Source organism: Notamacropus eugenii, chromosome 5 (assembly GCF_028372415.1).
Source record: "Notamacropus eugenii isolate mMacEug1 chromosome 5, mMacEug1.pri_v2, whole genome shotgun sequence".
Classification (NCBI taxonomy): Eukaryota; Metazoa; Chordata; class Mammalia; order Diprotodontia; family Macropodidae; genus Notamacropus; species Notamacropus eugenii.
Window position 1 is genome coordinate 37396454 of NC_092876.1, and position 24282 is coordinate 37420735.

The 24282-nt window shown below is 46.3% G+C and overlaps 2 protein-coding genes across 2 annotated transcripts in view; both read right to left on the reverse strand.

Moving 5' to 3' along the window:
* The window catches only part of PANK4 (pantothenate kinase 4 (inactive)), a 43544-nt gene extending 30951 nt beyond the window's left edge, over positions 1–12593 (reverse strand). The window contains exons 1-3 of the mRNA XM_072608590.1: positions 12447–12593; positions 1563–1645; positions 299–513 (exon numbers count right to left, since the gene is read on the reverse strand). Coding sequence (XP_072464691.1) covers positions 299–513; positions 1563–1645; positions 12447–12570 — 422 coding nt within the window. The 5' untranslated portion in view covers positions 12571–12593. The remainder of the gene's footprint in view (positions 1–298; positions 514–1562; positions 1646–12446) is intronic.
* Positions 12594–18038: 5445 nt separating this feature from the next.
* HES5 (hes family bHLH transcription factor 5) lies at positions 18039–19753 on the reverse strand. The gene is made up of 3 exons (XM_072616496.1): positions 19573–19753; positions 19289–19454; positions 18039–19169 (listed from the first exon to the last, which is right to left on the reverse strand). The coding sequence occupies exons 1-3, from the start codon at positions 19624–19626 to the stop codon at positions 18901–18903; spliced, it is 489 nt and encodes a 162-aa protein (XP_072472597.1). The 5' UTR covers positions 19627–19753; the 3' UTR covers positions 18039–18900.
* Between the last annotated feature and the right edge of the window lie 4529 nt (positions 19754–24282).

The window sequence follows — 24282 nt, forward strand, 5'->3', positions numbered from 1 at the left end:
CCTCCTCTGCTGTGTGACCAAGAGATCTCTGAAGCGGGTTTGCTTCCCTGGTTCCTATTGCGCCCTCAGGGCGCCAGGGTTAACCAGCAAGGGCACCTGAGTTGTGCTCCAAGGGATGGTCAGTGATGGCACCAACAGAGAACTGATGACTACTTCAGGTTTCCACACTAGCGCCTCGAGGCTTAGCAGAATTTTCCTCTTTTTTAAATTTTCAATAAAAACTCTTTAAACCTCTCCCCCAATAAGAACAAATTCCTAGAGTCAAATGCTTGTCTCACTCCAACCCATCTGCACTTACCTGAGTCGTAGCTTCTGCTCAATGAGGTCTTTGAATTTATATGCACCCCCTCCCGTGGCCTGGATCACTTTTGTTTCTGTGTTGACAAGATGGTCTTTGATGAAGTCCAGACAGGTTTCAATGTACGTATTCTCAAATTTAATAAAATGCAGCCGAGCAGTGATCTCCTCTTGCACTGAGATTTCATAGGGAGGCTCATGCTCCTGTTCAGCATCCTGCAGAAAACACCAGCAGCATTTTAGGACTAAAAAGAATTCAGATGAGGATTTCTGTATATCCCCATCTATACATTATCTCATCTGTAAAATGGGGACAATAACCACAAGTGCCTCCCAGGCGTGTCATGTGGATCAAATGAGCTAACACACGGAAAGCTCTTTACAAATCTTACAGAGACATGTCAATGCCAGGTGCTATTACTATATGACAATTATTACCTCACTGGCGTCTCTCAACAAGCTTGGGAAACAGGTATTGTTATTATCACTCCCATTTTACAGATGAAGAAACTGAAGCACACGTAAGTTAAGTGATTTGATTAGTCACACAGCTAGTAAGCTTCTGGGTCAGGATTCAAACTCAGGCCTTCCTGTGTCTTTGCTGTGCAAGGGAATCTGAGGGATTCATTTCTTCCGAATTTTCTTTTTCTCTGCTAAGCTGCACACTATTAAAGAAGGAGAGCTTTTTGTCCCACCTCCAGGACAAAGGCAGTAAGTAGAAGAGGCTTGTGAGTAAAGGCAACCAGGCCTGATCAGAAACTAAAATATGGAAAGGAGTACTCAGTCTAGGGAGGAGGGATGGAGAGAAGAGGTAGGGAGAGGCCCACGCCTGAGCTGAGCTGGGACCCAGGCCTCACAATGTGACCTTGGTGGCTCCAGACATTGGAACATCCTCCTCCTGGGAAGGTAGGCCCTCTTCCTCTCCACTCCAGAATCATTTTTCTTCAGAGTTCCATCCTGACACCCCTTCTGTCAAGGCTTCCCTAACTCCAAGCACCTTGGGAGTCCATGTTGCCACTTTTTGTTCTTTACCCCAGAATCTAGCAGACTGCCTTGCACATAATGGATATTTAAGGAACTTCATGGAATTCCTTGCTTCTAATTCTTCCCCTGGAAGCCCAAGGAAAGAAGCCCATGAACTCTGGCTAGCTGACATTCTGCATGGGCTACAGGCTAGGTGTGAAAAATCTCCAGCATCAGACCAGTACTGCTTTCCAAACAGGGCACAGGGACATGGTCAGGGGCCAACAACTTGAAGTTTTTACCTTTCCTGAGTGGTCAAAAGATCTCACTTTGGCTACTTTGTGCTGTACAGTTGAATAATAAGCCAATTTGGTTAATGATCCACCTGTGGATAAAAATATCAAAAACAATTCAGAACCAGGGCAGGAAAGAATCTTGTCTCTCAGCCAGTCTCAGAACTTTCTTACTTTACTAACAAACTAATCTGTTGCAAGTCAAAAATGTGTAGGCTGAGGGATGGGTACACATGCATATATTTTCCCTTGTTTCAATCTTCACACATATCTAAAGCCCTGGGACCAGGATGGCAGCAGGTGCTGCATGAACTCCCCAATTCCAAGATGCAGGTTCTGTTAGTAGAGAGAAAGGGAAAAGCGGGCAGGAGGTACACATCTCACATCTACTTTCTAGCCAGGACTCTAGGACATGTCATGTCTCCTGTTCCCTTGCTAATACAAGTTACTTAACTTAGACAACAGAGGATATCACTCTTTTTCAGAACTAAGGAAAACTGAGTCTCCAACTCAGATCCTGCTGATGACCTAGATTCTAGGTACTAGAAGAAAAGAGCTGATAATGTCAATGTTTTTTATTGAAAAGCTTTATAACTGTCAACGTTCCTCAGTGACCTGGCTACCAGAGGAACTCATTTCCCAACATACACAGCTGAAGAAATGAGGTTGTTTTTAATGTCTCCAAAAGAAATGCTCACCCAAATGAAGAGTTTTAATATCACCCCTTCAAGGGAAGAATGGAGGGAGGTTCCATAAGGCTAGGGATTGTTTCATACATTGCCTTGCATCCCCAGCCCAGGGTATGCAGGACCTGTCAAATCCAAAGTAGGATCTACATAAAAGGCTTGGGAATGGGTTAACTGACCCTAGAAAAAGGTAATACTAACCCAGAATAATCAAAAGCAATCTGATGGTTGATTTCAAAGCCCCAATTCCCTGCACTGACAAAAATCAGTCAACTTCCTTTAAAAATCCTACTGCCCAATCTTGATGGGCTGCAAATTATGAAGAAGGAAGCTATTCCTGAAATAAACAACATGAAGATCAAATAAGATTATCTGAGGAGTCATCTGCTTTCTAGGACAAATAGTCGATGGCTTCTACTTCGCAATAAAATAGGGAAGGAGAAAGAGGGAAGGAGGAAAGGGACGGAGAGGGAGAGAGAGTGAGTGAGTGTGAGTGTGAGTGTGAGTGTGAGTGTGAGTGTGTGTGTATGTGTGTGTGTGTGTGTGTGTGTGTGTGTGTGTGTGTGTGTAAGACTAAGCAGGTCCATGCAGGGAGTCCTAGGTCTCAGGAATGATGACAAACTAAAAGAAAGGAATCCCTTCCACAATGTCCCCCCCAATGGGGCATTAGCAGAACCCAGTGGAAGCTGGGAATGAAGGGATGTACTACATGATCCTGAAGGTTCCTCTCAGCCATGATTCTATGAAGTAAAACCAAACCATTCCAAAATGACTAGTAGACAAACTAATTTTTTTTTTTTTTGGCCCAGGATATAGGAGAAAAGGACAAAGTAATCCTTTACAAACTCTCCAGAAGAGAAAGAGCTGGGTCAGCTTGTCTAAAGCCCCCAGCAGTGGTTTTGGGTTTGCTGCCCCTCTCCCTCCAAGACAGTCCATTATCCTCTGGCCCAGATGTCCAAATGGGCAGTCCGTCCTTCCATCAAGTCACAAAGCTCTGCTCTGTAACGCCAACCCACTGCTCTGAGTTCAGACCTCAGGGCCAAGCAGAGCAAAGTTAACTCCTCTATGACAAAAATACTTCACAGGCTTAAAGACAGTGATTATGGAGGCAGTGGTAATCCTCAGAAATCATTTTAAAACTTTCCTTTTGCAAATGATTAAATACTTAGAAAGAAAATGGAAAGGAACCCATTAAACTGTGACACCAAATGATTTGGGATACATTAAAATATGCTCAGAAAGCTGGCATGTTTAGAATATAATTTTGGTCTCAAAAACATGCACTAACACATATTCCCCAAACCAAAATGTTTTTCTTTATTATTTATTGCCCTGTATCTGTCTCTTTCTCTCTCTCTCTCTCTCACAAACACACAGACACAGACACAGACACACAGACACACAGACACACACACACACACACACACACACACATCCCTTCTCATCTCCTTAAGTGTCTTATAAGGAAACAGAGATTGTCTTTGTATCTCCCCTCTTCCAGGCCTCAAAAGATGCCAAATCTATGGGTTGATTACAAGAATTTCTAAGAACCAATCATTTCCTGAGTCCTCACACGCAGTGCTCTTTAGAGATGAGAAACCAAAGCAGGAAAGAAACCTTTCCAGTGACTCATCAATCACAGAGAACCAACAGGAATTAGATCCCATCCCTGGCTCTTACAGCTGGGATCCCCTGACACAGCACATTCTGTTTCCAACACTCACTGGTCCCAGAAGTCAAACTAGGAAAAGTCTGTCACCCTCAAGTAACAAGGAAACCAAAACACTAGAGCAGCAGCTTAATTGGGGGATTCTTTGTACAATGGACAGCTCAGGACTGCTGTACCAAAAGAAATCTTTCTACAAAATGGGCACTGAAAATCCCAAAAGAGGGCAGGCCTCTTCTAATTGCTTCTTAATTCAGGGGGTGGGGGATGACTCACTGAACCTCAGAGCTGGAAAGGATCTCAGAGGTGGCATGCTTGAAATCCAACTCACAGTTCAACAGGAGTCTCTTGCACAACACATCCAGAAAGCAAAAGGTGTCACACAGTATGATTCTCCCCACCCCCTACCCCCACCAAAGCCTCTACAGAGTCCAGTATAACTTGTGGATAGCTGCTAATTATAAGGACATTTTTCCTTACATCAAAGCCCTCTGGGGCCAAGCAAGAGAAACCTACTCTCCTTCCACTAAACAGTTCATTACATACCTAAAGGGAGCTCTCATCTCCTACCTCCTGCCCCAATGTCCTCATCCAGGTTAAATAAACCAACTTCTTTCAACCTACCCTCCCATCCTCTGACCACCCAAGTCACCCTGGACATGGACACGCTCCATGTCAATGTCACTGAGAGGAGGTTTGCTCTGTAATTCAGAACTCCTCTTTGATGATACTGCTTCAGCAGAAGAAGGCTGGTATCACGGGTACTACGTGACACAGTGAAAGACTCTTTAAAAAGGATGGAAGGAGGAAGAAAAGGTCTTCCAGGGCTAAGTGTCAGAAAGAGAGACAGGGAATGAGTATTTACTGAGTACCTACTATGTGCCAAGTGCTTTACAAATATCTCATTTGAACCCTACAACAACCCTGGGAAGTAAGTGCCACTACTGTCCCCCTTTTACAGTTGAGGAAACTGAGGCAGACTGAGGTAAAGTGACTTGCCCTGGGTCACACGGCTAGTAAGTGGCTGAGGTCACATCTGAACTCAGATCTTCTTTGACACCAGGCCCAGCACTCTATACACTGGCCCACCCAGCTTCCTGCCTCTGGAGGATACTCTTTTACCACACAGGATATCTCATGATCTCATGGGTCATATGTGACTCATGCATATGGAAAGAGAGAGTACTCTGTCCCCAGTTTGGCACCAAATGTTCTTATCGTATCATAGTAAATAAAAAATGAACACAGTACTCTAGATGTGATATGACCAGCTCTGACTACTGGAGCCATACAAATCTGGCTGGGGATCAGCCCTTGAGTACAAAAGCCAGCTGATGGTCAAGAGTCCTTAGCATAGTCTCCCGGCCAAGTCCATGTGGATGAGGACAGGGACAACTGTGGTATTAACACCACAGGCATGGTTAAGACCTATATATCTAGGACCAGGCACCCCATGGGACCAGCTTCTCAGACTGGAGAGAGAGAAATCCACTTTACTTTCATCCATTTCTTGCCCAGTTTTGTTTGGGTATATCTGCCCACTGTCTACAAGGGTAGGAGAGACAAGGGAGAAAGCCCAGCACAAACCACTTAAGACTTTCTTAACACATTTAGATGATTCAGAGAAGCCACATGAGGAAACCTTGGTTTCAAATCCTTTGTCTTACTTTTGAGCCAGGTCAGCACTGTGATAAACAGAATGCCCTGACTTATCTTTCTTTCTTTTCAAGGAAGTGAATCAACTCATCTGGCCTCAGTCTGAGAAAATCAAAAAGTCTTGCCAAGAATGCTAGGGATGCTAATTCAGACTGCCCAGAAGTTTTCGTTTTCTGACCCCATAACAAAAGCCTGGTACCAGGAACTGGTGGAACCAAATTTGAATGAGATCCTAATCAGCGCTGGCGAGTCTGTCTGCTGGTGCTGGTCCCCAGAATTCCCAAGTCCCCAGCTCTGAGTTCTTAACTTGAATGGGGACTGCTTTAAGGACTACAATCACTTGTTCCTGGCAACAAGCTTGAGAACAATACATGTAAGGAGGAGGGAGAACTTTTTTTTAAAGAGATGAAATAAAAACCAGAACTAAAAATACTCCCCTGAGTGTATCTGTTATGAAAACCCTGTACTTCAACTTTGACATTAAGGGAAAGTCCTAATTCCAAGTGGTGCTCTCAGTGGCTTCTCAGCTCCTCTATCAATCACTCCAATATGCTGAATTTGAGACTTTTGGCCTCTAAAAGCAGAGATCAGATGATCTGCTTCTCCAAAGGGTCAGTTGGCCAACAAGCATTTATTAAGCACCTACTGGGTACTAAGAAGAACTAAGGTCTGGGGCTACAAAGAAAAGCCAAAAGTAACTAACTCTCTGCCCTTGAGGAGGGGGCTTCCATGGGTCCTTCAGAAACTGTGATTGCCTTAGGATGGCTGCAGAGAGTGGAAAGTCCTCTGGGCAGGGATTCAGAGAACCTAGCTTGAGTCTCAGCTCTCTCAGGGGCTCATCAGGTGACTGTGGGCGTCCCTTTGGCTCTCAGAGTTTGTTTTCTCATTGGAAAAGGGAAATAATTAGATTCTCGCTTGGCTACTGTAAAAAAGTACTTTGTACTCTGTACATCTCTGTACTGGAGAAACACAAGCTAGTATTAATGATTAGTATCCCTCATTCAAAATAAAAGACCATTGAATGCCAACTGGAAGGGACCAATCTGGTCATTCAGAACACCCCAACTGCAAAGAACACTGTGCCCGACTGTTCAGCTTGGCACAGCCAGTTAGCACAGCATAACTGATACACCCTTTTTACGAAGTTGTATGATTTCTGCTATTGGTGTTAGCAACCAAAATTGCTTTGATCTATTAGTACATCATGGGGCTCTCAGAGGATGAAGGGGATCTCAAATTTGTCCCTCCAGAACAGATAAGAAAATGAACCTCTCCTCTTTTTTGGCAGAGGTGAGGGACTATGGAGAGGAAACACTGCATAGACTGTCGGCCAATGCAGATGGGTTAGTTTTGCTGACCTTCCTCCCCTCTGTCTTTACTGGGTTGTTACTGGTTTCCTTCAGGAGATGGCTCACTGGGTAGGGAGCAAGGGTCAGACGGATTCAGAAACGAAAGTGATACAAAAACCCCAAATACATCAATAATATTTATGTATAATATATACATTATAACAAATTATACAACATAACATGTAACAAAAATAACAAATATTGTAACAGTAACAGATTCCTCATTTTACAGGTGAAGAAATTAGGGCCCAGAGAGGAGAACCACTTTGCCCAAGGTAACCTCCCCACTTGGCAGCAGAAGTGAGCCGAGTATCCAGATCTCCTGATCTCCAGTCCAGAGCTGGTTCCAATAATTAATAGGAAGTCTATTTCTGCAACCTCCACAGGCCTAATTTTCAAACCCCTGGCTCTCCATGACCTTCCTTCCCCCTTGAGGGAGAAGCCAGGTCTTATGTGAACATTGTTTGTCTTCTGAGCTTTTCACACAGGTGCAGATACTTGCTGCTGAAACGATCCTTGGTGAACTGGATTTACCAAACCCCTCACTTCCCCGGGGTCAAAATGGCCCCGTTGCCTCTTCCACTGCCATCATTTCTCTTCTCCAACACTGGGGTTCAGTTAAACAATGCCCCTCCTCCACTCCTGCCATCCCCAAGCCAGGAAAACCAAGAGGAACAACCTGCTAGTTTGAGGGAAACAAAACAACCCTTCTTGTAGGGTGAAAGAAAGAAGCACTTCCTAATTCCCATCAAACTTCTAAGAGTACACTTGCTGTCCACCTGAAGGACTGAACTGCCTATCTATGCGTTCCCTTAGCTCCTGGAAATCCTGCTTCAACTCTCAACCAAGCTACACTGAAATGGGGCCCTCAAAGGTCACCAACCCCTCTGGCCTGCCAAAATCCAACCTCATGCGCGTCATCCAACAGTGCTTCTTACAGTTTAAGAAATACTGATGGGGTCAGGAGTGGACAAAGTTTACAGAGCCCTGAATTTATCCACTGCCATGGGAAAGCCCTCCACAGGAGCTCCCAGTGAGGAGGGAGAAGCCGCAGGCCTGAAGCCCTCTGCAGGAGGGCTCCTTTCAGGAATCCATCTCTAACCTTAACACCAGGGATCTCACACAAGACTGCCCCCTCCCCCCCACCGTTCTGGACATTTCATCTCTGCCTCTTCACATTTTTCTTCCTTATTTTCCCATTCACTAAACAGACAAGTTGCTCAGAGTTCAATTATACGCCTTTTGCTACAATTTCTCCATCTTCCTGCTTCACCTCTGGATTCTCTGTGGATTCTCTACCCCTACATCAACTTCCTTCAGAAGAGGGCTCCTTCAGCTAACTCCCCTGGCTAGGATGTGGGAGTCAAGAAGACCAGGGTTCCTCTATAGCCTGAGACTCTTAGCTGTGTGACCCTGAGCAAGTCACTTAGCTTCTGTCTGCCTCAGTTTCCTCATGTATAAACTGAGGGCAACAACAGCCCCTCCCAAGGTTGTTATAACGATCAAATATGATAATATTTGTAAAGAGTTTTGCAATCCTTAAAGTACTACCTAAATCCAAGCTATGAGTTCTCTGACTTCCCAACTTCGACACTTAAGGTGAGATATGTTTAATAATAAGGAATCACTTATAAAAATACTTAGAACCAATGGGTCCTAGATTAAATGCCTGTTGCCTTTCCTCAAAAAGATTCTGAGATCCCATTGGGTTTTAGACCATCTCCTTACATTAAATACTTGCTCTGGAATTAGTATCCTGTCCACAAAAATCCCAGCTGTTTCTTGCTACCTTTGTATCACTGGCCCAGAATGTTACAATCCATCTTCCCTTTCCTGCTCTGTAAGATACAGAGGCTGGCTGACCTAGAACATCTCTAAGGTCTCCCTCAGCTCCCAAGACTGTGGCCCTAAATCCCTAGCCATATGACAAGGCACTGTGCTCATCGCAATCAAAAATGGGGAAAATGCCCCTGGACCCAAGGGACCTCAACATCTACGCATGGAGTAATCAGCCTCCTTGGGGAGCCCTGACTGCAATTATTATGAGCCACTTTCAAATGCTAGAAATCAGAAACACCAACGGTCTGGCTACTCATTTAAATATGGCACTTACGGGGTGAGACACTGAATTATTTTTAAACCAATGACAACATAAGCAAGCTGATGGGTACTTTTATTTGTGTTTACCCACTCTTCTTCCCGTTCATAAAAATGGAAAACAAACCTCCCTCTGCTTCCTACATGGGCTCTGACACAAATCTGCTCCAGAAATTCCACTCTGATTGTCCAAGGCAGGCCCTCCTATTATGCTGGCTTTCCAGTGAAGCCCCCAGAAAGAACTCAGGGTGACTGCAGGCCTCCCAGAGAGGCTCCAGGTGCTGGAAGTGAGCTCAGGACTCCTCCTCCTCCCCGGGATCTCCTCCCACAGGCCTACTCTTCTACTGAGCATGGGAAGGTTGTTGTTTGTGAAGGAAAGTCAGAGGAGATTAGAATTGGTGCCAGTCGGCAGTGAATAACATCCTGGCTGTTCTGTGACTGTTACAAGCATCTGGAAAAGGAAACAGGCCCATGCTGAGGGGGAGAGGAAGCCCAAGGCAGCACCAGCTTGGAAGCCATGGAGCCCAGGCAGGATGCCCGGTTACCATCGATGTCCAGATACTGGTGATTCCTGACGGAATTCCTCAGGGCTCAGGAAACCCTTCCTGCTCCCCTCCTTTCTGGGCTGGACAAAGTCTGCCCCCAGAAAATGGCAGGAGGAAAGGTGAGAAGCCTGTCCAGGCTTCCCCTTTGAGGAACAAGTGCCAAACTGCTCAAACCAGGAAAATATCACCCCTCCTCTCTGCTCCATCAACAAACTGAGAGTCTCCATTACTGAACCAGGCCACTCAGAGGCACTGATGTCTTAGTTCTGAATCTTTTCCCCATCTGGTAGTCCCTCCAAAACTAGGAGAGGGCATTTTCCCCTTCCCTTGCTTCTTTATAGATCTTCACAGGGGAGAAAACCAAGAAACAAATAAATCAAACAAACAGAAGCCAGCACTTAGCACATGGGAGGCCCTTAATAAATACCAGTGGCCCTGAGTGGAGCCCAGAAACTGTGAGGACGAGTCCCCTCCCTCTGTCCAGTGTCTTCTGTCCACCTTACCCTCTCACCCCTCTACCCCAGAGAAAGGAGAACTGACAGACTGAAAGTGAGGTACAGGGCTCTCCTCAAAGGACTCCTAGCCTTGAAGGCATCAACACAGGGGCAACTAGGAGTCCACCACCTTCTGGGGAGCTTCTCCCACAGGATCTGTGGGGGCCACAGGGAAGGATCACAGGCTTAGAGATCTACAGCTGGAAAAGACCTCAGAGGCCATATTTGAGTCAATCCTTTTTCCTTTTACATCTGAGGAAAATGAGCCAAAGGGCTATAAGTGACTTGTCCAAGGTCATACAGCAGAAGATTTGACCCCAGTGGATACTGTGGGGATGAGAGGAGAGAAGGACAAAGAGAGTGGCTGAAGTGGGGGGAGAGGGGGAAGAATAATAGTGGCTGAGGAAGGGGAGGAGGACAATGTGGGGGGAGCAGAAGAAAAATCATGGCCAGATCCAGGACAGTCAAAGAATACTGAGATGGGATGGGGGAAGGTGCAGATCATGCATGGTGGCTGGAGAACACAGCGGCTAGGGGGTGTGAGAGGGCAGTGGGAGAACAACCGGGCTCCCCCTCCAATCCCGACAGCACACAGTGGGTTTCCAAGGCTGGACTTCCTCACTCCTCTGCTCAACAAGCCGAGCCGCAGTGGCTCCCTATGACCCCAAGGCTTCCGCTGGGGGGTGGGGGCGTGGGGGGAGCTCTTCCTGCCTTGTGCCAGTCTGGCTCAATCTAGGAGCCAGGCCTCCCACCTTTGTCAGAGGTGCCTCCCTCCAGTAGAGGGTCAGTTCCTGGGGGGCAGAGGCCAGCTCTGGTTGCACAGGGATGACCCCACTGACGCTGGGGAGGTGGGGGCCGGTGCTGAGGGAGGGGGGACCAGCAGCTGAATCCTAAAGTTCAGAGGGGGCCAGGGGGCTATAAGGGAGCGGGGATCCAGGCTGGACAGGGGTTGGGGGGGAGGGGAAGCGGGGATCCAGGCTGGACAGGGGTTGGGGGGAGGGGAGCGGGGATCCAGGCTGGACAGGGGTTGGGGGGAGGGGAGCGGGAATCCAGGCTGGACAGGGGTTGGGGGGGGAGAGGAAGCAGGGATCCAGGCTGGACAGGGGTTGGGGGGGAGAGGAAGCGGGGATCCAGGCTGGACAGGGGTTGGGGGGGAGAGGAAGTGGGGATCCAGGCTGGACAGGGGTTGGGGGGGGAGCGGGGATCCAGGCTGGACAGGGGTTTGGGGGGGAGCGGGGATCCAGGCTGGACAGGGGTTGGGGGGGGAGGGGAAGCGGGGATCCAGGCTGGACAGGGGTTGGGGGGGGAGGGGAAGCGGGGATCCAGGCTGGACAGGGGTTGGGGGGGGAGGGGAAGCGGGGATCCAGGCTGGACAGGGGTTGGGGGGGGAGCGGGGATCCAGGCTGGACAGGGGTTGGGGGGGAGCGGGGATCCAGGCTGGACAGGGGTTGGGGGGGGAGCGGGGATCCAGGCTGGACAGGGGTTGGGGGGGGAGCGGGGATCCAGGCTGGACAGGGGTTGGGGGGGGAGCGGGGATCCAGGCTGGACAGGGGTTGGGGGGGGAGCGGGGATCCAGGCTGGACAGGGGTTGGGGGGGAGCGGGGATCCAGGCTGGACAGGGGTTGGGGGGGAGCGGGGATCCAGGCTGGGCTCAGGGCGGAGAGGGGAAGGGGCTGAAGTGGCGAAGAGTGGCCGGACCCTGGGGGGAGGAGGTAAAAGATGCTGGGGGGGTGAAGGACCTGGGGGGAGGGTATATGTGGGGGGGGGGGGGCGGTGTTTGAAGGCCCCTCTGGGTGAGAACCGGACTGGGTGAAGGTCCCTGGGCGGGGGAGCGGTGAAGAGGGAGGGGTAGGTAACAGGGGGGAAGGGGGGGAAATTGGAGGGAACGGGGGTGGAGAGGAGGCAGAGGGACCCTGGGGGAGGGGGGTCAGGGTTGAGGCCCCCTCCGGGATTCCAGCGGACTGTTGTTTACCTCTCCCCCCCTCCCCCCCCACCGCGCTCGGACACCCCCCCTCCCCCCCAGTCCCGCACGGCAGGCCAGCCCCGGCCAGGCCCCGCAGCCTCCCGGGGTTTGTAGTCTCCCCGCCGCTCTCCGGCCCCGAGGGCGCGGAACCGAGGACTCCATTTCCCGACGTACCCCGTTCTCCCAACCCGTAGTGGGGCCTCCCGGGATCGGTAGTCCCGTAGAGCACCCACGGCCGGCCCGGGGGCGGCCGGGAGAACTACAGATCCCGTGAGGCGCTGCGGCTGCCCTCCTACCGTCTCCCCCCTCCCTGCCTCTCCTCCTCCCCCCGCCCTTCGTCCGTCCCCCACCTCCCACTAGTTCACCGGTACCGGGGACGGACAGTCCCGGCCCGGTCCACCCCAGCCCGCTGTCGGGCCCCTCGACCCCACCGCTACCTATGTCTATGGCGAACCGCTTGGCGTTCTCCAGGTTGCGGAAGATCTCGTCAGGCGGGAGGGTGATGCTCTTGTCCAGGCTGTCCCCGCTGCTGCCGCTGCCGCTCGCTCCACACTCCGCCATTTTGAATCTGCCTGGCTAGCCTAATCAGTCATGCAGATATATGCGCATGTATTTGAATGTTAATAAGATCCCGCCCCCTTGTCGAATAGTTTATGCTAATGAGGCTCTGCCAGGCGAGCTACCTCCCCACGCTTTCTCCTTCCTAAGGCCCGAGGCTACTCCGCCTTACTTTGGCCAGCCCTGGGGGAGAGGGTTGGGGGGAAGGGGGGTTACCTGGAAGTTATTGACTGAGAGCTGTGGAAGGACCCTAAAAGCGGAGCTATAGAATCCAACTCCTGAATTTTACAAAGGGAGAAACTGAGGCACAGGCAGAAATGAAGCAACTAAGTAGAGCTGGGATTTGAACCCAGATCCTCTGAGCCCCAAATCCATTGCTTTTTCACTGTACTATTGCTGCCTTATCAAGTACAAGTGGAAACAGGCTGACCTTCCCGACCTGAGTTTCTGTTACTGATGAAAATGGTCTCCTTTCCTCTCCACTCAGTCCCTAGGCAACTGTCCAGCCCTCTTGACCAGGACCTTAGGTCAAATTCTAGCTCTACCTTTGTGACCTTGGGCAAGTCACCCTCACTCTTCTGAGCCTCAGTTTCCTCCTCTGTAAAAATTCTTCCAAATTCATTATTTCACCCACTGATCAATTACCAAGCATTTATTAAGTGTCTAACATGCAGGGCAAGAGTCCTTCTACATCCTTAATTATCCACAATTTGCAGATGGGGAAAGGCAGAAGAGAACAAGGTGAGATAACTTGTCTAATGCAGTGGTTCCAGGACTCAAGGTCAAGTCAGTTAGAGAGTTAGAAGGGAGTTCAGCAGTACCTTCATAAAAATCCTCTCTGCAGGATCCTTAAGGCTTATGCCTTCCACTTCTCCAGACAGCACATTCCTCTTTGGGATGACTCTAATCATTAAGAATTTTTTCCTTAAGAGTCTCTCTGGTTTATCAATGCTTTTTCTAAAATTGGGCACCTACAACTGAACATGGTACTGAAGATGTGATTTCACCAGGAGAAAGAGTGACATAATTAGCCCCTCCCTCATCTTGGTTATGACACCTTTTTCAAAGCAGACCAAGATTGGATTCTTTTTTTGGTTCTATTTTTATTGAATTTCATTACTTGTATTTTTATTTCCAAATATATCTTTCCTTCATTCCTACCCAGAGAGCATTTCCCTGTGTGAGGGGAGGAGAGTGTGTGGAAGAGTGTATGGAACACTCTGCCTAAATTAATGTACTTACAGAAGGACTAGGCATTTCTATTGGGTCAATCAATTAAAAGTGTAAACCAGCTGTGAACCAGTCCTTATCAGTATGGGAGGAGAGAAGGACTTTGATTGTTGGATGAAATCAAATGACACCACACAGGAAATAGCTTTTCCATTGGCCAAAAGAAAATAGATACACCTCTGAGTCTATACACACACATACATGTATAGATATCCTATATCCTAGTAAACCAGTTGAGAATAGACCATTCCAGCAATAAGTCAGTCTAGTAGTTGAGAGAATTGCCCTTTGATGTGTGGGAGGAAGACATCAACCCAGTGGTGAATTTTAAGTTGAGAAGATTTGGGCTTTCCATATGCAACCTAACAGTGAACCCCAAGTATCTGTGGATGATGGCAACATGTGCCTAGGAATTAAGAGACACAGCAGGGACAAATCAGAGACACAAAGGAAAGACAGCCTTCAGGACTCCAACAGAGCACTGACCCTCAGAACCCAACAGAGAGTTAACTTAGGGGGAACTTCATCAGGTTTCAATATCTTGGAGAAGAGAGTTGTCCCTTTGCCACATGAACCTTCTCTCAGCTTGAATCTACTTTCACTATGGGTCTTGTGTATTACTGTAAGAAAATGTCTCAGACTTGTAGAAGTATTGATTTTATAGCAAATAAACCTGTTCTACCTGCCTTGGTAAATACTACTTTCTAGGAGCTAATTAAGGCTGGCAATTACTGGTGAACACACCATATGGGGGCTCTTGGGTGACAGTCCTAGAAAAACTTTCAGATTCTCAAGGTTACTCCTCAAACCCTCAGGGAAGAGATAGTCAGCCACACTCGGGGGACTCAAACTGTCAGCACCAGTGGGAGCTGGGAGAATGAGCCCAGAGGGAGTAATATATTTGTAGTGATGAATTTTTTAACAAGAGAGAGACGGAAGGACAAAAGGCAATTCAGCAAAACATACCAAGGCAGCAACCCAGTTTGAGAGTATAGGATATAGTTCTGAGAAAATCACCTCCCTACCTTAAAGAGGTAGAGGACGAAGGGAGGTGTCTTTTCATAGCTCTTACTCCACTCAACCTTAGTCATTATGATTGGATTACATTCAGTTTCATCTGTTATTGAGTTTTCCATTTACATTGTTGTCATCATGCATAGTATTTTTCTGGTTCTGCTCGCTTCCCTCTGCATCAAGCCACACAAGTCTACTCTGTTTTTCAGAGGCATTGTTTGTAACAGTGATGGAATATTTGATTACACGAATGTACCATGATTTGTTTAATTTTTCTTTGTTTATAATTTTTTGCTATCACAAAAAAAATGCTGCTATAAATCTCTTGGTCCACAGGTTACTTTTCTTTGTGCCTTTGACTTCTGTGCTAGATAGGCCTAATAGTGGGATTTCTGGACATCTTAGCTATTTTCTTAGAGTAATTCCAGATTGCTTTGCAGAGTCTTTGTACCAATCCACTGCTCTACCAACAACGTATCTGTATGTCTGTTCTTCCCAGTCCCTCCCACAATTCTTCTTTTGTTATCTTTACCAGGTTGCTGAGTGAGGTGAAACTTCAGATATTTTTGATTTTCATGTCTGCTATTGAAGATTTGGAGTAATTTTTTTATAGTTCTTTATAGTGTGCAATAATTCTTTCAAGATTGTTCTGTTCATATCCTCTGAGCACTTAACTAGAGGGCAATGATTATTGGTATATGTTTTTCTTAGTTCCCTCTGCATGTTGGATATAAAACCCTTATTAGAAATTTTTGATGCATAGATTCTCCCCAAAAGAACTACTTCCTTTCTGAGAATTCTAGTTGTATATTGTTCATACAAAAGATTCATTTAATTGTAATATTCTATTTTTGTGCATATCCTTTATTATAAAAAAAAATTAATATTATAAAAAAAAGATCACCCAATCACCAAGCATTTATTTAACATCCACAAGGATGAGCACCTGCCCATGGCCAGTTCTGTGCTGAATGCTGAAGGGAGAGTAAAAACAAGGCAAAAACCAAGAAGAATACTGGAGTCCATCTTTTAACATTTACATTTATCCTTTTCTTATAACTTCTTGGTTAAGTAGGCAGTGTAGATTTTATTGAGTCCATTTTATGGATGAGAAAACAAAGGTCCAAAGTAAGGCAGTCTGGTGCAATGGAAAGTGCACTAGGTTAGGAGTCAGTTGATGGAGGTTTTAATGCTGACTCTGACTTCCTACGTTGATTGCTTGTCTCACCTAGGGATAGGAAGGAAGAAGGAAGGAAGGAAGGGGAGGGAGGGAATAAAGGAAAGAGGAAGGAAAAAAGAGGGAGGAAGGAAGGTAGGAAAGAATTGAGGAAGAGAGGGAGTAAAGGAGAGAGGGAGAAAAGGAGTCAGGAAGGATGAAAGGGAGGGAGGGAAGGAAACAGGGAGGGGGTAAAGGAAAGAGGAAGGAAAGGAGAGAGGAAGGAAGGCAGGCAGGAAGGAAAGAGGTCTCATTTTACAGATGAGTAAACTAAGACTTGGAAAGGTTAATTGACTTAGGCAAAGTCACACAAGATAGTAATTGTCAGAAGTATGATTTGAATGCAGATCCTGATTCCACAGGCAACACTCTTTCCTCTGAATTACACTTTAAAAATAGAAAATCTGCCTTTCTACTCAAGAAACAGTCCTGAGTGCAAACCTTTTCTGGACACAAAATGGGTAGGTGACTGTTTCCACTTCCCAGACTCAGATTCCTAAGGAAGCATTAAGGAAAGGGAGTTTTGACATCTTGCTCTGGTGCAGAGGGTCTTAACTTGGTATCTATGACCTTGTTTTTTAAAAATATTTTGATAATTGTAGTTCGATGCCCAAAGGGCTATAAAACTGTGTATACCCTTTGACCCAGCAGTACCACTTCTGGGGCTGTATCCCAAAGAGATCATAAAAATGGGAGGACCCACATGTACAAAAAATATTTATAGCAGCTCTTTGTGTGGTGGCCAAGAATTGGAAGTTGAGGATTTACCCGTCCATTGGGGAATGGCTGAATAAGTTGTGGTATACAAATGTAATGGAATACTACTGTGCTATAAGAAATGATGAGCCGGCAGATTTCAGAAAAACCCATAAAGACTAAAAATAAATTAACAAAATTTTTAAAAAATCCCAAAGATAATTGAGGTTCAATACTCTAGGTTTCCTTTATAATCCCCTGCATTTTATGCATTTCAAAACATTCTGAGAAAAGGTTCATAGCCTTTAACGTCTGTCAAAGGGTCCAGAACACATTAAAGATTAAGAACCTCTGCTCTAGTCCAACCACCCCATTTTGCAAGTGGGTAAACTGAGACTTAGAATAAGAAAATGATTTGCAGCTCAGAAAAAAAATCAAAGTGTAGGTCAGCTGTTTTTAGCCATTATTAATCATCATTAACAGATACCACTATGTAACAGAGAGCCAGCCTCAAAATTCAGGGAGATCTGACACCTACTGCCCTAATCAAACAATAATTTAACCTCTTAATGCCATAAGGAAACTGAGGGATTGCAGAGTAGGTGCTGACCTGGATTGATTGGTTCTTTCTGAGTTCCTTACATCAATGAAACCGTAGGCCCGGCTATGGAGAAAAACATAAAAGCCAAGTGCCAGAGTTAGGTGCCAGACTTGTAATCAACTCAATAATGGAACACTTACTAAGTTCATACTATGTGCAGTAGGACAGTTTGCTATGCTAGTCTTGGGGTTATAGGTAAAGGGCGAAAAGCTCATTTCAAGTTCAGTCTCTGAGACTTGTGGAAGTTGAGATATGTTAGAGCTCTCAGCAGTTTTTAAGGCACTAATAAATTAAGATTTAAGAGATAGCCTGTAGGCTATTTCCTTCCCCATAACTCTTTTGAGATGTCTTCTCGGGCTGACTATAGTGCTTTTGCACCTGAGGGGATGGGGATGTCGGATCTGTTCACCATTGGAGATCAGGATTCAGGTTTGGGGCTGGTAACTTGTTTTGCATGCATCCTCCCCCACACCTTTGATTCAGAAAGGTTCTGGAGGAAGTCTTATTAACTTCCTAGTTGTCTCGCAAAAGAACTAGCAGAACTAGCCTGACTAACAGAGTTTATTGTTTCTTCCCTTCCCCCTCTCCTTGCTAATGTGCTCCTGACCTGAGCCACAGGCACTCCCCCCCGCCCCCCATGTAACTTGGGTTTCAGAGCCCAAGGACTCCTCTTTCCAAGTCCTCTCACCAGACAGACCAGTAAATCACAGAACAGAATGATCATAGATATTTATTTGCATCTCCAGCATGCAGACCAGTTCTACATGCTGTCCAATCCAATGACAGCTTTGAACGCTGATTACAAATTACATGCCCCCTAAGTTGGGCAACAGCAGAATCCTTTTAGGAGCATAAGAAATATTTCCCCTCCCCTTCCCCTAATTGTCCCACCCTCCAAACATACATAAAGCCCCATCCCTGAAATATAATTTGTACAGTGGCCTTTCCTGGAAAGGCTTCTAATAAATACATCCATCATAAAAAACAACCTTAGTTGTTACTTTCTTTCCTATGAGGATATGCACTGGGTATTGCCTTTACAAAAGGCACCAACACTAGTCCATCTGCCCCACAGCACTGCACACTTTACTTGAAATTGGCACATGCCCCAAAGGATGCCCTCTACGATGGGTCCTGTGGGGGACTGTCACTTTTCTCAGCATACCCCCAAATGTGATCAAATTCAAGGACCCTTCTGGTGCCACGATGTGGCCAGATCTGCTGAAGTTACTGTTGCTGGGGTACAGAGCAACACATTACAACCTTAATCAGGTTAGATAATATTAAGCCCTCTTCATGGAAGATTGGCCAACAGTCAAGTCATCCCTCAAGGAACATTACTTTACATTCTTTTAGAATGGCCCTCTCTCTGGCCCAGTAGACTGGGCAAGGAGAATCAATATCCTTCAATGAGAAGGGAAAGAGAAAAAAAAATGGAGCACTTAGTGCTCTGTAAAGGAAAGGGAGAAAGCATTTTGCTCTACATTCTAGAGGAGCCAGGGACTTGGAAAGCAAGTCCGGATTTTCCTCTGGATCAAATAAGCATGGGCCCCCACCATACAGAGTCCTCTTGGTCCTACCAGGGCCGCCAGAGGGTACTGGCAGAAGGTGACTGTCCAGGTGCTGGCTTGGTTGAGGCAGGAGGGGACAAAGGAGAGGAGGAAGGTGGTTTTAAATCTTGAACAGCTGTCAGAGATGACTGCGGTCTCTGGAAGTGATAAAGCAGCTTCATCTGGGTGTCTGTGTTGGCTGAGTGCAAGGTCAGGAACTGGACCGCTTCTTTAAGGCACCAAGAGTAGCCTTCACTGTAGTCCTGCTGCAAACTCTTGGGGCAGGAAGCAAATGCTGGAGGAGAAAAAAGATGGGGTAGTTAGATTATATGTATAGACAGCCCGCAAGTGAATCAGAAAATCATACGCTTCCAAAATCAGAGGTTTGGGAATTAGCACACACCAAGAACTCACCTTTACTGTGTTTCAGGTAGCTGACGGTCATCTCCAGGATGTCAGCCTTCTCCAGCTTCGAGTTGGGCTGGTGTCTCTGGAACTCCTTCTCCAGCAACAGTTTCAGCTGTTCGATGCTGCTGTTGATGCGGTCCCGGCGCATCTTTTCCACCACTGGCTTTCTTAGCTGTTGAAAGAGAGAGAGAAAAAAGGGAAATTTGAGGGAACCCATTGTCATCCAACAAGTTGGGAAATCAGACATGCTTTTCTTCGCCAAAAAGGCCAGTGTAGGTAGGGATACTTACTCTGTTTTTCTCCTTAGGAGTGAGAATATCCATGGAAATAGCGTTGGGGGCCATGGCTTGAGGAAGGATGCTAGCGAATAGTGGCAAAAGAGGTTTCAATTGTGAGCTTAGCCTCCTATCGGATGCAAAATCTGAGCCAGAATCTCCTCTATTTATACCCTGAGTGCTGCATACAAATGCATGGGGCCAGAGATCTTCCTAGGTTCCCACACTCCCCGGCCAATCCATGCCTTTAGAAGGACAAAGGAGAGAGCATCTATTACGGCATGGTAAATTGGTTGTGAATTGCCTGGGGAGTAATGACTGCTCCCAGAGGAGCAGGTGGACTGGGGAGGCCGCTGGACAATGGAACTCAGCTTTGGCGGGATGGGCAGGGACTGTGGGAAAGCGTGGGCCATCATTTTAATTACCGCAGGGCCCCTAGTTGGGAGCTGAACATCTCAATATGTCGCCTTTTCCCAGGCCTGGGGAAGCTGCAGTGGAGAAGGTTGAAGGGAGGGGAGATGGGGGGGGGGGGCAGGAAGGAGTAACTTCCCCCTCCCTTCCTCCCTCCTCGACTCCCTAGCCACCCACTTACTTAAAAAAAAAAAAAAAAGCAAAGTGTGTATGCAGGGAAAGGGGGAGGGTTAAGCCGATGAAGCACATCTTTCATTTGGACATGAAACACTCTGACATTAACCCAGGAATCCTAAATAGATGGATTGTCCGCACTATCTCTGGGCTTCCCTTCTCTGATTACTTGGGATGAGGGCAGCCATGAGACGGGATGAGGTAGGAAAAGGTTGCTGCTTTTAAAGACCTTATCTGTCCTAGGGACTTGTTGACTTTGGTCCCATTTTTATAAGATCTTGGATTTGAGAACTGGAAGGAATCCTAGAGGTTTGTTTTCTTTACAGAAGAGGAAACTGAGGCCCAGAGAGAAATGACTTATCTAAGGTCACACAGGTGGTAGTTTCCATTCAGTTCCAGTGTCCTTTCTACCACACCAAGCAACCTTCTTAATTCTTTTAGAATAGGGATACTTAACTCCATCTCACGACTCCCATGGACATCTTCTCAAGATAATGGTTTTTTTAATCTTTTTTTTTGGAGGCAATCAGGGTGAAGTGACTTGCCCAGGGTCACACAATTAGTAAGTATCTGAGGGAGGATTTGAATTCAGGTCCTCCTGACTCTAGGGCCAGTGCTCTATTCACTATGCCATCAATGGGCTCCTAGGATAATGCTTTAAAATAATTGAAGGAAATGCTGAATTTCAGTTAGAGGTTAGTGAAAATAAAGATGTATTTTTTTCCCATCCAGGTTCGCAGATGTGCTGAAATTTATCCTTAATTAAGAAACTCCTCCTACCTTTTAAAGAAGAGTTTCCAAGTGATTTCTAAGTCACCTAGTCCCTACTCAAATGCTTTCAGCTGTCCTTTTCCTACCCAACAGAATGGACCTTCTCTGATTTTGAGAAGGTTCTGGTCTGTAACTCTTCCACTGTTCCCCACTCTCTGTCCCATCCCAGACTTTCAGTAGTCCTTTATAAACTCCACTTTGTGGTGCTCAACTTTGTAGATAATATTTCTGTGGGTCCCCATTACCTCTAGGATAAAATACATTGTGCCTCTATTTGGCACTCAAAACTCTTTACCATGTGGTAGTGGACAATCCTTCCAGGAAATTATATATTATTCTGCCTCATGTGTATCATGTTCAACCTTTGTTGCCCTTCCACCTGCCCTAGTATAAGACATGCCATTTCCCACCTCCAGGCCTTTATACAATCTGTTACCCATACCTGGGATTTCAGTCATCTATTTTTGTCCTGTGACTCTTCCTCTTTGTGGCCCCATTTGGGATTTTCTCAGCAGAGATACTGGAGAGGTTTGCCATTTCCTTCTCCAGCCCATTTTACAGATGAGGAAACTGAGGCAAACAGGGTTAAGTGACTTATCCAGGGTCACACAGCTAGTAAGTATCTGAAGCTAGATTTCAACTCAAAAAGATGAACTTTCCTGACCCCAGGCCCAGGGCTCTATGTACTGAGTCACACCTGTTATGGTCTCCTTGTTCCTCTCTTCCTCTTGGAATCCCTTGAATCTAGAGATTGAAGACTTTGTTCAAGTACCATCCCCTATGAGAGGCTTTTCTTGATTACCTCAGATATTAGTGATAGACTAATCCCTTCACTTTGAATTTGCATATTTTTTGTTCTCTCCCCCACAACTTGAATCCAGGCTTTGTGAGGGTAGGAATTTTTCTCTTGGTCTGTACCTTGTATAATGCCTGGAACACATTAGGTGCTTAATAAATGCTCCCCGAATTGGATTAGTCCCAGCAAATCTTCTCTAGCTTGGCTATCTGCTTTCTTGAGAGTTCTACTAGGCTCTTTGTGACTAAGCCTAAAAGAAAGACTCAGTACTTTGCTCCTTTGCTCTCTTTCTTTCCGCCCATTTCTCTCCCTCCCCCTAAGCTCTTGGATAGAATTCCAGCTCCTGCCTGATCAGAGTAGAGATCCAAGAGGGGCGGCTGGAAGCCTGCAGGTGCTCAGCTGGCCCCTGGGTTTCCTTTTAGAGCCAGGGTAACCTGCTTCTCCTTTTATCAAGGAGTTCACATACCAGCTGGCGCAGTCACTGGTCATTTCTTCAGCCCTAGGTGAAACATGGACCCAGAGAAAGCCAAAAAAAGGATAGCTTAAAGCCCTATCTGGGAAATGTGGGATGAAAAGGAGGCCAAAGGCTGACCTCAAACCCCAGCCAGGGGTGGATCACAATTGTGATCTCTCCTCCTGGCTACTGCCTGATCCCTTACCCTGGCCACAGACTGACAGCCCCCTTATCCCCCAACACGTAATTGCAGACTCAAATTGACCCCTAGGAGTGGGTCACAGAATGAGGCTCGATCCTGTCCCTGTAAGTCAATTCTCCCCCCTCCCCCCCACCCCCGCCATCAATGTTAAGACACTATGGCCTTCAGGCCATAGGTGACCTTCTAGTTCCTCTGGTGCACCCTTTTCACTGAGTCCAAATTTTACAGAACAAATCCTTTGATTAAGAGGCTTTGTTCTGTGAAGTTTGGGTTCAAAGGGCTGCACTTGAGGTCCTAAAGGACCACAGGTGGCCTCAAGGCTGCAGATTCCCCATCCATGCACTAGGTGATAAAGTGTGAATTACTCTGGCTGACCCATCCTCACTGCTGGGGGGAAAAGCAACCCAACCCAAGTGGACTATGACTGTTGGGGAGTCAGGAAGAATGTTGGAAAGGTATCAGAGAATTTGGGAGTTTCAAGAGATGTCCATGGTCATCAAATCCAACCTCATATCCAAAAGTAATCTCTACTGTACCGTATCCAACAAGTGCTAATCCAGCTTGGGCTTGAAAACCTTCAAGGAAGGGGAACTCACTGATTGTTGCTCCTGGGAGAAAGGCGTCTGGGCAGCTAAATTGCACAATGGATAAATTGATGAGCCTGGAATCAGGGGGACCTGAGTTCAAATCTGACCTCAGACAATTATTAGCTGTGTGACTCTGGGCAAATCATTCCACTCTGTCTGCCTCAGTTTCCTTGAATGTAAAATGAACTGGAGAAGGAAAAGGCCAAACTGCTTGAGTATATTTGCCAAGAAAACCCCAAATGGGGTCATGAAGAGTGAGACCAGACTGAAAAGACAACTCTCCATTGAAAGGTAAATCTCTTGAGGTCGGGGATAGTTTTGTTTAATAAATGCTTGTTAATTGATTGAATGGTCAATCATGAATAGACCTGACTTTAGGTCATTAGGCTTTGGAGATTAAAGTTTGGGAAAGTCCCAAAGGGATTGAAAGTTGCAATTGCCAGAGTCCAGAACAGGGCTGCCTTGGGATTCATTAAAATTGACACTACATCCCTGCCTTGGGGGGATAAAGTGATAAATGAGAGCCTGTACTGTCCCCTTTCAAGCCTGATGAAAGATTAGGGACCAAAGGCAGATTTCACAGGTGCAAAGGATCGTGGACCAAGCACTAGAAGGATCTTCTGAGGTGCTTGAGTCCAACTCCTTTATTTTACAAAGGATGAAACTGAGACCTGGAAGAGAATTTCAACTTGACCAAGGTCACGCAGAAATTTCATTCAAACCCAGATCTTCCAAGGCCAAATCCCATGCTCCTGGATCCTAGTGAATAACAGGATTTTTTTTTTTTGACTTGGAAAGGATATCAGAGATCAGCCCACCAGATTAAAAACTGAGGTTCAGAAAGGAAAAATTATTTGCCCGAGATCACATGCTTAATAGATGGCAGAATTTGCATTCTCACTTCAAACCCTTAACTCAATTCTCTTATTATACTATATTACATATTTATTATATTACATATAACACTTATTTTATGATATAATATATATATACTATGTGTATTGTATATAATATATAATACTATACTATAATATTTCCATCTTTGGGGTATTTTTTGTAGTGGAAGAAACAGTGGTGATCTATTAATGAATTTAGAAAGAGGGATGCCCACCCACATCTACTCTCCATCATTTGTCACTGTGTGGCTGATAAGCCTGGATGCTCTTTCAAACCTTACCAAGGCAGCCCAAAGTGAATGTAAACATTAGTGAGAGTAGCTACAGTGAGACTCTTAAGGTTCTTGGGAGGCAGTGCAGCATTGGATTTAATTTTTATTTTATCTGAAAAATTTTTTTTGCATCTGCATTCTTTCCCTCCCTTCCCCCAGCCT

What these genes read in the sequence shown, in the direction of transcription:
- HES5 (XM_072616496.1), bottom strand. Translation starts at nt 19,626, where the DNA reads ATGGCCCCCAACGCTATTTCCATGGATATTCTCACTCCTAAGGAGAAA. An exon ending in CTCCTAAGGAGAAAAACAGA is followed by an intron (nt 19,455 to 19,572) that starts GTAAGTATCCCT and finishes CTCTTTCAACAG; the next exon opens with CTAAGAAAGCCAGTGGTGGA. An exon ending in CTACCTGAAACACAGTAAAG is followed by an intron (nt 19,170 to 19,288) that starts GTGAGTTCTTGG and finishes TTTCTCCTCCAG; the next exon opens with CATTTGCTTCCTGCCCCAAG.